This window comes from Xiphias gladius, chromosome 14 (genome assembly GCF_016859285.1).
Source record: "Xiphias gladius isolate SHS-SW01 ecotype Sanya breed wild chromosome 14, ASM1685928v1, whole genome shotgun sequence".
NCBI lineage: Eukaryota > Metazoa > Chordata > Actinopteri > Istiophoriformes > Xiphiidae > Xiphias > Xiphias gladius.
The window spans coordinates 13,652,397-13,667,802 of NC_053413.1; the positions used below are offsets into that span (position 1 = coordinate 13,652,397).

Consider the following 15,406-nt stretch of genomic DNA (forward strand, 5'->3'; position numbering starts at 1 on the left):
AGACAGCTTACTGAGGCCCTGCAGCCAGCAAGAGCTGAGATTAGATTTAGGCCTCACATAATCTCACAAAGGGAGTCACTGGAGATTGACACAACTCTATTCATGTTATTTTCTCCGTGTGTTGCTAAATACATATTTTTAAAATGCTCACACACACACGCACACACACACACACACACACACACACACACACACACACACACACACACACACACACACACACACACACACACACACACACACAGGTACTGTAAGGACACATACGTAGAGCTAGGACAAGGATTTGAGAAATGCCTACTTTCAATTTTACCTTTCCTCTCTCTAACTTCCTGGACACTCTATGCCATAATCTTTGTGCCAGGGTTGTAAGTTTATTATGTTCCTCCATTGTCCTTCACTCAGTATTCCCTCCAAGTGTTCTACTCCCACACTCTGGTCTACACCACTGGATGGATTGCTTTTTCTCCATCTCTCTCCCCTTCTCTCTGCAGGGGTTCCCTGCTGTGCACCAATCCCTTTCTCACAGGTGATTGCTCAGGGAATATTGATTAAGGTGAAAATTTGCTGCTGAGAAGTCACTTTTCAAACTTCCTGTGACTTTTAATGTGAAATAAAATGAACTGACTCCTCCGTCAGTGGTAAACACCCTGATACAGATCCAGTATACTTTTAAGAAAACGCTCTCTATACTCATTTCCTCTTTGGCTTTCTTTCAGCCTTAATCTGTCTATCTCATGCAGTTTCTCTTACACACAGACACACATACAAATCAGCATTCACACCTAATGTAATGTAGGACTCCTTGTCAGGAGGGCAATAACTTCCTCTATCTCTCTAATTGCTCTGACTAAAGTGACAAACAGGCCCAATTAAGCTAAAGGCGCAGGGGAAGGATACCATAAAGACCATCACCATATCAATGGTCATTACATCTGTTTAACTATTAGTAAAGCATTACAAGTGCTATTCAACCATCCATATGACCTTGAACTGTCTCCTGAGCAGTAACACATCTCCTGTGAGACGTGTGGTAGCATTGAGAGCGTTAGTCTTAAGCCTTTCCTGACAATGACGCCAACCATTACAGAAAAAAATCCTATCTAATACAACTTTGGTCTTCCTTTTGTTGTTTTGGTCATCATTTATAAAGGTAACAACAGGGTGTTGCCATATGTATGGAAGGTCAAAGTTGAACCAAGAAGTCAGCCTGTAAACTAGTGTTGCACGGTATACCGATACTAGAAAGGTATCACAACACCCTGCCATTAAAAATGGTTCTATACCCCACTTTATTAGTACCAATACTGTAAGAATGACAGTGATTTAATAAGAGCTGTACTTCATATTCTTTATTCACATTTCAAATTACTGGCTAGACCGAGACAGCATGGCCAGGCTGACAGCGCAAATGTCCGTGAGTGAGTGATGAAGTTGCACCATTGGTCAGCTGGCTGAGTGTTGAAGTTTACCCATTGTCCGTTGCTTTCAAAACGAATTGGCACAAACAGTTTTTATTCTGTCATCAGGGGTTGTTTTACAGGCAGTGTTGCCAACTTACTGACTATTCAGACCCCTTTAGCGATTTTCTTTTTTTCAAAAAAAACCCTGGCAATAAATCTAGTGCCTTTTTGGACAAACCTTAGCAACTCTCTGTAGAAGAGAGTCGCCAGTGTTGCCCCGCAAGCACAAGATTGGGCTCTCCCTTTGCAGATACACCCTCTATGCATCTCATTCAATTGACTGCACATCAGCTTCATAGATGGAAAAAAGCATCTAACATTCTCTCTGACTGATCATTTTACAAGTAAATATAGCTGAAATCACAGCACAGCCGTTGTCCTTAACTTATGTGCATGGTGATTTTGTCAGACGACATTGCGGTTATGAAATCAGGGTTTTAGCTGTGCAGAGCAGCAGCTTGGAAATCGCTTGAAAGTGACAGCTGGTTAACCTGAAGTCTTAATTGGTATGTTTCAGTCACTATTTCATACTTGTTCCGTTGCCCGACAACAGAAACAGAAGAACATGTAAATGAGAGCAGCTTTTTTTGGAATTCGGGTGTATTAAAATACTGTATACGTGAGCATAGACAGTAGGAGAGAAGCAAACAGATAAAGGGCTAAAACCGGCTGACAATAGGCAGACTGCAAATATGACATGATGACCTCATGAATATGCTATTTAGCGTATTACATCATCTAGCCATATTTAGCATCTTTTTCAGCAGGCTTTAGCTACTTTCCATTGAAAGCAGTTGTTTACAGTGGCTCCACAACAGGTTTTCAACTGTGTCCTAAATTTTGCACATTGACCACATGCGGTCCAGTCATATACTAGGTTTTCTAGTCTAGTCTTGTTCTTTAAACGATATATTTAGTGTTACTTGACACAGAAACATGGAAATTTCCCAAATAATGTACTAAATAGTCCTATGGGTTTATATTATGACCAGTTTTATTTTTTTTTTAATTAGTTTTAATTATTTCAACTTAGTTCAGGAGAAATTGTGTTTTGTCTGTCATTTTGGCAATGTAAATGGCTCTAAATACTACAGTACTCATGAGCCTTGGGGAAGAAATCAGTCAGAGGCTCAAACCAGAGCTTTGTTGTTACAGTTGGTAAGAAAAGATGCTGCCATAGTTACTGAATTTCTCTAAAAAGTGACCCAGAAATGAAAAGTGAACTGCCTTAAACTGCAGGTTCTAATATCAGTTTTCTGAACATCTCAGTCTGTGGCCTCTGCCAGTCATGATCAGATGCTTCTTGCTGAAATGCACATAACATAACATTTTCATAATATAACAAAACTTATGGGACTTTTGCTTCCAGAACCAGGGCTGAAACTTTGAACCACTGAGGGCAGTGAAATGCAGCTTTTCAGCTTGGTGTTTAGTTACTCTTAGTTCAAAGATATCCATATTTTCATCAACACCATGTCAAAAGATTTGTAGGCAGCAGCAGATGCTTTTGCCGCTTCCAAAAGGACGTCATTTCATAAAGCATCATAAAAGGACAAAGGGACAACTGAAACACTCTATTTAATATCACACACTTGAAAAGACAGAAAATTGCTGTGTCATGAATCTTTTTGGCTTCCTCTCTATTTAGCACAGCCCCTGCACAGCAGTCTCTCTGCTAATATGAAGCTGGATATTATTAATCAATTAGATTCAATAAACAATTACGGAGGCATGCTGAGAGTTGGATACATGCCCATATGTTTTGCCTCACCTCAGTAACCATTTCATTACTGTGCAAAACGTTTTCCAGGGTGTGAAGTGCTCCTAAAGTCCCTGGCAACCGTAATTCACGAGACTACTGTAACTACTTGTATATTTGTACTGTATATGTGTAAGTGTGTGCTGGAGACCCAGATAATAGTTTCGATAGGAGGATAATTTCCACTAGTTTGTCAAAATACTGTTACTTGTCTTTGAGAGCCTTTTTTTGGAATTGCATGTAATCCGAATGATGGCTCGTTTATTAGTGGCTGATGGCTTTTAACACGTGCTTCCAGCCAGACCGTTGGTCACAAAAAGCCGTTTATTTCCTTCGCCATTATGAAACCATGCATTAGATGTCATATTCATGCACAGCACTGACAGTAGTGTTACTGGATAATAACCCTTCCTCACTACTTTCTTGACTCACCCTTAATGAAAATAGAATTATCGCCCTTTGAGTCAGACCCTAAAATGATTGACTTGTTTTCCAAGGCCTTTATTGAGTGCATTTTAGTACAATAGTTCTCAGAAAGTTACAGCTTACAAACTCTTGACACATACTCGTCACAATTTACAAGTGATAGCTATTCAGAAACAAAAAAAAGGGAACCGTTCACGCTCTTAAACAATGTACCTGTGCACACATAAATGTCTATACACACAAATGTGCCTGCTATGCACACACATACAGTCTCTCTCCTGCACACAAATAAACAAACTATGACATTAGCACACTCATATTTAGGTCCACCATCCATTGTGTACCATAGAGGGAGGTTGTGACTGGTATGCTGGAAAGGTCCCACATCACCTGGTCCTCCTCCGTTGGCTGCCGACAGCAATTCATCTGAGTGTTCACTGCGTGTGCGTGTGTGAATGTGTGAACAGGAGGTGCGGTGCGTATGCTGTTTTATGTGTGTGTGAATCTCTGAGTCTGCAGTCTGAAACAGAAGAAAAACGAGAATGGCGTAGTTTAATAAGTTTAGTTTTGCAGGGAGACATGTCAGCTCATTTACAGGTGAACACGGCTTCCACTGTCCTGACCTATAAATGACAGCCATGAAATCAGCTACTAAAAAGATCGTTGGTCACTTCTCAGACAGTTACAGCACCATGAAACATTTAACAGGCTCTGTTCTTGTGTTTTGTATCAGTGTGTGATGAATGGCTTCTATATGAAAGAGCTTTCAGAGAGGGATGGTGAAACGCCTCTCCATTAATCACACTGGAGTGTCATTACAGTCAGATATTTAGAAAGACAAACAGCAAATGGCAAAAAAGAATTACACTGTTACATAATGAATACATTCTATCATCTCATTCACAGGCTCTTGGGCTGAAAAGCAAATACATAGGACTGAGCTGAATAGAGGACTAATGCATTCAAATTGAATCACTGGCTTCATTGAAAGGGATTTATGCCAATCTTGAGGAGCATGTGATTGTATTTAGGAGTACTTGTTAAATCAATGACTTGGAGAATTGAAAAGGCAATTGATTTTGTCCATGAGCCAATCCAGCTGCTTGATTACAGTATTTTCCATTACCAAACAAACGAAATTAACACTTATATAATGAAAGAGATGTTGCCATATAAACCAGAGTGCAAGACGAAAATGACTGATTCACTTCAAGGAACTAACTTTCTGGTTTTCATCTAACCATCTCTTCTACATGTCACTTCTGCCCTGCAACCCCACCCTCCTGTAAACTGACTCATCCTCCTCTCTTTATCACATTCTGTATGCACACACTCTGCCGGTTCTCAACTCACTTTCTCTCCAATAAGCATCAGGCTGTGAACCAGACAGGAGAATAACATAATTAAGGGTTCCTCGGTGTGTGTGTTGGTTTTTTGATGGTCCCATCAGTCTCCCTCCCCATGGCTGATCAGATGTTTGCACCCCAAGTGGCCACTGAGGCATGGAGCCAACCATTTCTCAGGCTTGGCTGGGCTGGGCCGGGCTGGGCCGGGCTGGCCAGCCCGGCCCAGCCCAGCCCAAGCACAGGACAGCTAGGTTACACCCAGGATAAATGAGCTGGAGATCTGCCAGCCAGCTGGAGTAGTCAGTAGAGAGGGCAGGACAGACAGAGGAGGAGGAGGATGACTTGAGGGTGTGAGTATACTTAATAATCTGCTAATGGGCCTGCCATCAGTTTCTAATTTTGGATGCAAGGTGGTTAGAACCGTCGTCACTCATGTCTCTTCAAACAGGGCCAAAAGGGATTTTAGCAGGGTCACAGCTACTGCAAAGAATTGATACTACATAGCTCATGATAATTGTCTGTGAGCTAAGAGACTTGGCTGCCATGACTGTATGTCAAAGGAATATTGCCAAATGAACATTCGGGTCAGTTTGCTCTCAGTTTTAAAGGCCAGTGCTGCTAACATTATTTCATTAACATTTGACATAACTTGATTCATAAAATACAACTACAGTGCCTCTTTGTTTTCCCAAAACCTGAGACTGAAGCAAGTGACAAAGAGGAAGGAAAAAAAAATCATATTGCACAATCCAATCATAAAGCACAATGCCCAGGCTAAAAAAGATAAATCATCCTTGTGCAATATCCGGAACAGTCTTCAAAATATATTCCAAAATACTGCAGTGTAATTTCATACAGTTATCCATGACATTCCTTTGGGAATAATGTAGACATCTCACAATCCAATACCACCAAAGGGTTCATTTCCAAACACCAATTCCTGCACCTAAGAGTTATGTGAGAAATTCACACATGCACGAAACTCTCTGTGGCACCATTGCGGTTTGCACTCGACCTGCCTACCCATATGGCAGCAGCATATAGTGAGAGTGCATAGATTTACTCAGCAGTTTAGCTACAGCAGTCTATGGGAGGCTGTGCTACGCTGTAAGCAGTGTGCCTGTGTGGGCTGTTAAAGCCTGTGTGTTCACTGGAATGGCATCAGGCGTCTGTTGGCAAACCTCATCCCAGATGTTCATTTTCACTGTGTAGAGAAGTGATGATGATTCACTCCGATTTCCAGTGCCTTGATTAGCTACTCTCCAAAGCATTTCAAACTTGCAGCAAATCTGGCCTTGGCCAAGGTATCTGCGGCACCCATGAGAAAGACTAACTGGATTTCCCTGAAATAAAATCTACCAGATATAGAGCCATTTGATGTTAAGTAGTGTTTTTCCTGTGTCATCAGCAGGTACTTACCATGGATTTAGGCTGGCCATGGCGTGGAGTTTCCCTCCCCTCTGGATGGTGCTGAGCTCTCCCAACACAAACAACAACAAATCAAAAAGAAAATAAACCATAAATCATATCTGTACAAGTAAGTGCTCACTAGCAAGAGACAAAATGTGTTCACCCACATTTAACATGATCTCCAATAAATGGATATTTTGTCAACTATTTTAACTCCTACAGCAATTTTCATATAGATCTACAATACCAATTTTTCACCCATGATTCCTTTTACATTTTCCTCAGGTTAAGATTCAGTCAGGATTGTCCTTGTGCCCTTGGAAAAGGGAGACGTACAAGCCAATGTCTGTTGTTCAGTTGTCCAAAGGGAACCAGGGCACCGTAGGAATCTCCACATTGCATGTGTCTATCACAATCTAGTCAACAAACATGTCTTTGCCAAAAATGCAAGCAGAGATTTCTGTACATACATATTCATACATATCACCTTCAATATGAAGGTTATTATGAAAGATATAATCATATTTAGCAAGAGATAAACATATTTATATTCTCTGAATCTGGGTGGGGCTGGCAACGAAGTCCTAGGCCCAAGGCCTTTCACCCAGGACTCCACAGGTAGTGTTAAAGTTAAAATACGAGTGGACGGCATCTTGCTATAGTGATAAAAAAAACAAACAAACAAACAGATGGTAGACGACAAAAATATAACTAAGCTCTGAATTTTCACCAGTTCATTTACGATACATTTTGTCAAATTCTTCGAACAAGCAAAAGATGATGTGAAAGTTAAAAATGGTGCTCCACTGTACATCCCTGTATTCTTCTTCCTCTAATTATTCCTACTGGTAATTGCTTTTTCTTCTGGGACTTTTATCTGGCCAGGTCAAGGCATCTTCATTGCACACATTGACGACAGTATGGATAAAATCACAGGTCACATGTTGTTTCTAAATGTCTCACACTTCTGTTTACAATTTTAACATCTTCTAGTCCATATAATATAGAGGTATAATATCATTCATTTTACCATACAGTCTGAAATTGTGAGCGATTCCCTGTGTTGATGTCCGATTGTTGGAGTTATTTTGGTTCAGAATGACATGAATGGCTGTTAGTAGAGAAACAGTATCAAGTCTGGACCCTGAACTCCTGGCGTGCATTGCATGAAGTGTGATAGCTGTTAACAATATGGTTGTGTAGACCCTGGTCTCCTGTTGTCATGGTAGTGGATTAGATTAAGACAATAGTCTCGATTCTGGCGCGTTCCGATGGATCGGGGGTCATTCGAGGGCTGCCATTGGTGTCGGTCCTGCGAATACTGCCCGTTCCGTGGCACAGCGCCCCCTGTAGTCATGCCATAGTGATAGGTGACTGGCTCATCTGCACCCTCATGGACTGGATATTACTGAGGATCTTCTTCTGGTGGCCTGCCAGGGTCACTCCTATTCTCAGCAGGTCCCTAGAGAGAAAGAGGCAGAGAGAGAGAAAATTGAAAAGCAAGAACATATATTGAAGCAATATATGAAAGGATTTCCGTCATATTGAAGATGGAATAGATCATTTGAGTACGAAGCAATTATACTGTCAAAAAATGCCAAATCATTCCTGGTGCATTTACAGTCCATACATCACTATACAGTATATGACAGCACAAATTCAGGACTGAAAGCTAGAATGAATGAAAACACAAATTTACAAAATTAATTCTATCACTTGAGAGAACACGTAGTAATGCATGTTACTTTGCATTGCAAAAAGACTGCATAAATGCCACCAAGCCCCAAGCATACATTTTTAATAAAAAATGTTATAATGATTTTAAATTTTTGCATACATTTGTAGACCAAGCAACATTGTTAATTAAAATAAATGGAGTTCATATTTGTGTCTGTTGGTACTACAAGTGCTACCAGAATTGCAATCATGACCCAACCTTTGAAATACTCCACATAAACAGCAGTGAATAAACACTGTATGCCTTTTAAAATGTGTAATTAAAGGATTTACATCCATATTCATATTTTGGAAAATTATAAATAGAAAAAGCTTAGTTATTACTGTATATCATAATACTTGAATAGCAAAGATGGAAATATTCTTGTCAAAATGTTATTTTCTGGTATAATGAGTCATAATTTTATGCATTACCCATACAGGCTTTACTTTGATGCAGTCATTCAAAGACTTGAGTTACTGGGTGCATTCATGCCAAAAATACATGCACTTGACGTTGAGTCATCTTATACAGTCGTGTCTATCAAGTGCCATATGGGTATGGAATTCTTCATTTCCACACGAGCAGGTGAACTCACTCTGAGGTCATTTGAGACACCAGCTGCAGGGAGGTAAAGCCTGAGTTGAGGAAGTTGTCTCTGTACTGGCTCATCTTGATGGCAGTGAGCCAGTCCTCTACTGAGCTGAAGGTGTTGAAGTCAGGTATGGATCTGTCCAACAGTGGCTGAGAAGGCCTGGAGGGGAGACAGAGAGAGAGAGAGAATGGGGGGGGGGTAAGAGGAGATACAGAGCAGTGCTTTGATGCAATATTAAGCAAGGGGAATTTAAAGTGAAGGAGAGTAACTGTGGTTATGGTAATTGCGTGGGCGTGTGTGAGAGGATGCAAGATGGAGAAGGAGAAAGTGTGCATGTGTGTGTGTATACTGTATGAATACTGGCATTGGAAAGTATTTTTGACCCGATCTATATATATTAATCTATATATATATCTATCTATAACAAAAAGAGAGCAGCGTTTCTTTTGTATCATGGGAGAAAACCTTTAATCCTTGGCCTGAATGCCAAGTTTGCAACTAGCAAAAACGAAGATACCACTCATTAACTGGCTAATACCATCCCTGCAATGAGGCATGCTTTGGTGATGCTTCTCGGTGTCAGATATAAGGAAACTGGTCACATTTAGAGAAACAGTAAAGCGAGCTAAATAAAGGAGAGACCATGAAGAAAAACATGCTCCATTTCACAAACCCAGACTCACTGGGGCCAAAAGTTCACCTTACAATATTGCAGCAACCCAAAGCAAACAGCCAAAAGTGGCTTCACTCAGTAGCCCTCAGTGGCCCAGCCAAAGCCTGGAAATTGAATTGGAAAATCTGTGGAGAAACCTAAAGCTTGAGAGCAATTCACAGACATTCCACATCCAGTCTGGCCAAGCTTGAGAGGATCTTTGTGAAAGGGTGGAACAAATTGTCCAAAACAAGGTGTGCAAAACTGGCAAAATCGTGCCCAGCAAGATTCAAAACAAATCAAGGCCAATGGTGCCTCTACAAAATAACGAAAAGAACAACTTTCTGAATATGTATGTTAATTAGATGTTTCTATATGTTTTAATTTATCTAAAAACATGTTTTTGTTCTGTCATTATGGGGTAAGAATAATTTATGTAATATCCACAAAATGTGGGGCCAGTAATGGGGGGGGGTTTAAGTGACTTATGAGCAGAAGGAAGAAAATCCTGGGGAGGAGAAGTTCAAGTTGAATGCAATCTGCAGTAATAAATTCATGTTTATTTTATGAGAGGATAAAAAAGTAAGCTGGTACGTGCTGGGTGCGGACAGCATGTGTAAATACTTTATACATAAACAGATAAACAGATAAAAAGGATATTAGTGTGTACTTGGATTGCCACTTTGGGGTGAATGTGCATGTTGCATAAAAAGTGTTGAAAAAGTGTTTTTTACTCACACTGCAGGGATGCTGGCTACAGCTTTGAGACTGGTGGGGTTACGGATCATCTTGTCCAGGGTGCTGACGATGTCGGTGAAGCGGGGCCGTACATTACGGTCTTTCTGCCAACAGTCCAGCATCAACTGGTGCAGGGCACTGGGGCAGTCCATGGGCGGTGGCAGACGGTAGTCCTGTTCAATGGCATTAATCACCTAAGGGGAGAAAGGGCGGGAAGGGTTGTAGGTGTTATCTATTCCAAAACTGATATAATTGATAATTCTATATACTACACTTAAGTCATACAGTAATTACAACTAATTGCTGTCACTAATAGTATTTTTCTACCAGCTGGCTGATAGTCAATAATGTACATCATTAAAAGCAAAACACTAATTTGAGTGAGTTTTCAGTGACTGATTACATTAAGCGTATCCACCCTGTAATCGTGACACGCTCACCCCTACCTCAACAACATCCCCACCAGCACCCCACCCCCACCCCATACAGACACACTCTCTCTGGTCCCTCAACCGACAGTTAGCATTCAGGCTGATGTGCCCTTCCTCTTGACTCTAGCCAATCACATGCCACTCCTGGAGGGCAGAGTGAGGAAAGAGAAGGAAAGGGGAGCAGAGGTAGTGTCACTGTAGAAGGAAGTCACTGGGGAATGGGCAGATTGCATATAATTAACACTGTGAAGTACAGCCTCTTGACACACCTCTTAAACGCTCATGGCCTTGTTAGAGAGAAGCAACCACTATGAGTTTCAGGGTAGTCTGAGTTAGAGTCAAGTGTTTTGTAAAAGTTGAGTGAAGTTCAGTCAGGACTTGAGGAAGATTTGAAGACTTACACAGAATTGGAGTACATATATGTATAATTTAATGTTCTTCACATTCTGTTAGCTATAATATGTCAAAGTAAAACATGCTTATTCTGCAACTGTGAAGCCCCTTGTTAGACAATACAAAGACTAGAGATTTCTGCATTGCACATTGAAGGACCCTCTTACCCATATCCATATACTCTATGGATCTTTTTTTTTTCTTAAAAATGCATAGTTGCGAGATAAGGGTCTGGTGTAAAATCAAGTGTAAAGATACTATCATTAAAAATTAGAGGCTGCTCTGTAGGTTGGCAACTTCACTCGAAAGTGCAACTCAGCAGAATCTTGACAAATGGTGCATACGGAGATGTGTGTGTGTGTGTGTGTGTGTGTGTGTGTGTGTGTGTGTGTGTGTGTGTGTGTGTGTGTGTGTGTGTGTGTGTGTGTGTGTGTGTGTGTGTTTTAAATTGTGTATGTGTGCGTGGACTGAGCAGCCGGACATGCTGAGTAGTGCCAGTCCTCTTCCCTGCATTAGTCCCACCAGGCAGTGTTTGCTTCTGGCCCACTGTGGCAACATCTGCTGCGTTGGACGCTCCTCGTTGAGTGTGGTCCATAGAGGCCTGATGGCTGGCTAGTTGTCTCTGTAAGCTCTCTTAGAGAGACCTCATACTACAGGACTATATCCAATGGTTGTGTGCGTTTGTGTTGGTGCCTGTGTGTTTGTGGGAGTGTGTGTGGACCTTATCCAAACGGACATGGGGAACAAAGTACGGCTCTCAGCATCATTCATTGCTCTCAAAAGCCGGCCAGGAAGGAAAGGGACTAGTGCGAGATTGCTTTCAAAGTCAGAGTCAAGGACATCTTCAGTGATGATGCGATGAGATGGGGACTGATAAAAATGTTTTGATTTATTACAGCTTCCACTCTCATGAGTGATCCTTGATTGTGTATCTTTGGGGTGAAAAGGCAGTACAACTACATCAGTACGGAAATGACCGTTCTATTAATGAGGTAGTTTATTCAGATTAAACTTGTCTTTTTTTTTTGCGCAAGGAAGCTGAGAAAAGTGATAAAACCCAACTTAAATGTTCCTTTTTATGATCTTGCTTAAAGATCTCATGAAATGGGCACTTGGACTTCCTGGAAAACTGCTACTTCATGAATGGTGACGCCATCCTGCATTAGTGGGTATAAGTAAAAAGTCAAGACATTTTTTAAAACTACACCTTTCTACCTTTCCTATCAGATAAAACTGCCTTTCTCTCCATAATTGATAGCTCATTGGTCACTCACTGTCTGATGTTCCACCCCAACATCATGTTTCAAAGGAAATAGATTACATTTAGAAAGTAATGATATTATTTAATTCTTTTGATGTTTACAAACAAACACTTACATCTTGGTTGGACATGTCCCAGTAAGGCCTCTCTCCAAATGACATCACTTCCCACATGACGATGCCGTAGCTCCACACGTCACTTGCCGAGGTGAACTTTCTATAAGCAATGGCCTCTGGTGCAGTCCACCTTACTGGGATCTTCCCACCCTAAAGAGAGAAAAAGGGGGAGGAGGTGAAAAGAGAAATTTCTGAGATCTAAAAGAGTCTATTGCCAACTTTATTTTCAGTGGTACCGAATTAAAGGTGGCTATTACCCTCATTACGACTGTGCTTGCCTCGACTGTTTTCCTCCATCTAAATCTTTATCCACTCATCAGTGTATTAATCCTCCAGCAGCCCAAAACATACACAAGATTCTGCCTCTGTTTCAGTAGAGGCTCCCAACAGTGTTTGCCCTTTAAACATCGACCAACAGTAGTACATTTAGCGTCTCCTCTCCCACAAACCCCTTTTTGCATTAGGAAAGATAGGCCTAGGCTTCTGCTAGTATGTAGAGCGTGTCTGCCTGTAATTGGGCTACCTGGGCCTCAGGCATGCCACACGCCTTGTTGATTGAAATTGACAGCCGCTTCTATAAAATTCCAGACCCACAATCACACATATATATCGACACACTTGGGAAAATATGCACAGGCACAGACACAGAGGATTGTACATGCACAGCTACACACACAAACACAGACAGACAAACATAAATCCCTTTTTGTGTCTCCCCACCCTCCACAGCACCTCCCCTTACATCTGAGTTGAGCTCGCCAGCAGTTTAATAATGCCAATTAGCTGAACCTGAGCATTTGCAGATAAGCTGCCGGAAACAAACCCAAACCCAAAGAGCAACCTACACAGGCCACCCTGTTCCCTGCTAGCTTTTTGAAAGCGAGGAAAGGGAGAGAGGAATCAGAGAGGGGGAGAAAGATGGATGAAAAGAGAGCTAGAGGCAGAGAAAAACAATCGATAAGTGAGGAGAATGACATACAGAAAATGGTTTTGTTGGGTGTTTCCATACTGCAGGCTGATGCCTGAAATGCTGGACAAGAATAATCATAAACAGCTTTACTCGTGTGTTTTTCTGTGTGCATGCACAGTATGGAGGTTCCACAGGTCAGTGCTGTGTGGCAGTACAGAGGAGGAGAGGCTGAGCTCATTAATGAGCACCTCTTCAGGGTTTGACCTTCGAGACGTTGCTGACCCTGAAGAGAGATTTAACATCTGACCATGAATGGAGACTCCTGTCAGGAGACACTGCAAAACGCAAAGACAACACTCAGCTCTCAATGAACACACCATCCAGTGGAGAAAAAGGCATGAAGCACTGTAGAAATTAGCCAATGTTGGGACAAACAGAAAAAAACTGAACAAGAGAGAAATACAGAGAGGAAGAGATCAATACTCAAATAAAAGCTATCTAAGCCCAAGCGACTTCAATGCTTTTCTCATATCTCAGACTAGTTCATATCTGAATCGTTTCATCTATACTGAGACACTTTCTCTTGCCCTTTCTTTGGCTGAGGGCAATGGAGCTACACAGATACAAGCCAAATATCTTCCCTACAAAACGATAAAATGGCAAATGCCCAAATTCTTCATCTGTCACTTTGTCAGGGGCAATGCTTTGAGTCAATTATTTAGTTTGGACTGACATACAAAAGATGAAAACCGAAGAAACAAATGCAGAACAACATGAAAAAATAGCTGCTCCAAGCAAAATGCTATTACAGACTCTCTTTATCATTACTTGCTTACTCCATTCTTTGCCCTGTACATCTGGTCTCACGCCCCAGGACCATGTTTGGATATGAGCTAAGTGTCCCTGAAATGGCCTGAGCAAAGACACAAGCTTCACAAGAATCTCCCGGTGCACCTCCAATGAGACCGACTTTAGTAATAACATTTCCAAGGCGGGTGAGTCACAGACAGCTATGCAAACCTGTAGTAATTACTGCTGTGGGCCAGTGATAGCGCTGCCAGCATCCTGCTTTAATAACATGAAGTGCTGAACAGCTCATGCATACAGGGAAGGAGGCAAAAACATAATAAAAAGCACTGGCGCTTTTTTTTTTCAGTAGAAAGAGCGTTAATACCAGGAAGAATGAGTTGGGGGGTAGTAGAAGTGATGATGGGAATTAAAACAGACCTAACGTCAACAGAAAGGCACGAGTGCTTAGTGGAGCCTCACAGCATGGGGAGAGCTCTTTGGATATGGTATATTGTGCTGGCTACTGAAAAAGGAACAAGCTGTTTTCTGTTTGCTTTGAAGTGAAATAATGGCCCTAAAACAGAATTTACACACTTATAGTATCTCAGACTGTTAACTCAGAATTGGTGTAGATGAACCAGACTATAACACCGCTACAGCGGCTGCAGAACCTCTAGGCATTGAAATGTGTAATCTGTAATGATATCAAGTGATACTTCGCAAAACTCTCCTGATGATAAATAAAGTGGGTGACAGTACCTTATTTTCCAGAGATACTGGATGGGTCTATTTACTGGTTGATAAATGTTGGCACAATGAAGAAAAAAACGAGCACTTATGATAGCGTGAAAACCTGAAATAAATGAGCTACAAAGAAGCCTTTCCATATACAGTCAAAAAAGTTTTCCCCATTTACCCCACTTGGTGACATCAGGATTTTTTATTTGTGGTACTCCCCACATCATGTATGTGGACGACACATCCAGCCATGTTTGCAGACAGAATTCCCACACCCTGAGCGCGCTGCCATCCTTATGTCACCAGAATGAGATTACACTTCATGACTGGTTCCACCTGGTTGTGACTGCCTGTGACAGGTTGTGACCAGTTGTGACAGCTAGCAGTACGTCTGGAGTGTGACTGCAGCGGAGATGTGCTGGGACTGTCAGGTTAAGAGGGATCACGGTGAGACGTGTGTTCCTGTGAAAGCCAGGTCTGAAAGATGAAGGATAAACATGTGGTGACCAGGTAATGTGCGTATTTACTGGTGTCTGTTATGGTCCTTTGGCCCGGTAATGTCTGTGTGTAGACACTGATATACATAGCAAGGATATGAAACACCTGTCATGTCTTTGCGCTTGTTTGAGCTTTGCATCAACCAAGCTGCCATATACCTTCATGTA

At 41.5% G+C, this 15,406-nt stretch overlaps 1 protein-coding gene across 2 annotated transcripts in view; it reads right to left on the bottom strand.

The window, feature by feature from the left end:
* Positions 1–3,722: 3,722 nt before the first annotated feature.
* Positions 3,723–15,406, bottom strand: part of LOC120798769 (ephrin type-B receptor 1-B) — a 150,968-nt gene continuing 139,284 nt past the window's right edge. For both annotated transcript variants that reach the window (XM_040143387.1, XM_040143386.1), the window contains exons 13-17: positions 12,305–12,454; positions 10,104–10,297; positions 8,717–8,872; positions 6,411–7,863; positions 3,723–4,165 (exon numbers count right to left, since the gene is read on the bottom strand). In XM_040143387.1, coding sequence (XP_039999321.1) covers positions 7,755–7,863; positions 8,717–8,872; positions 10,104–10,297; positions 12,305–12,454 — 609 coding nt within the window. In that variant the 3' untranslated portion in view covers positions 3,723–4,165; positions 6,411–7,754. The remainder of the gene's footprint in view (positions 4,166–6,410; positions 7,864–8,716; positions 8,873–10,103; positions 10,298–12,304; positions 12,455–15,406) is intronic.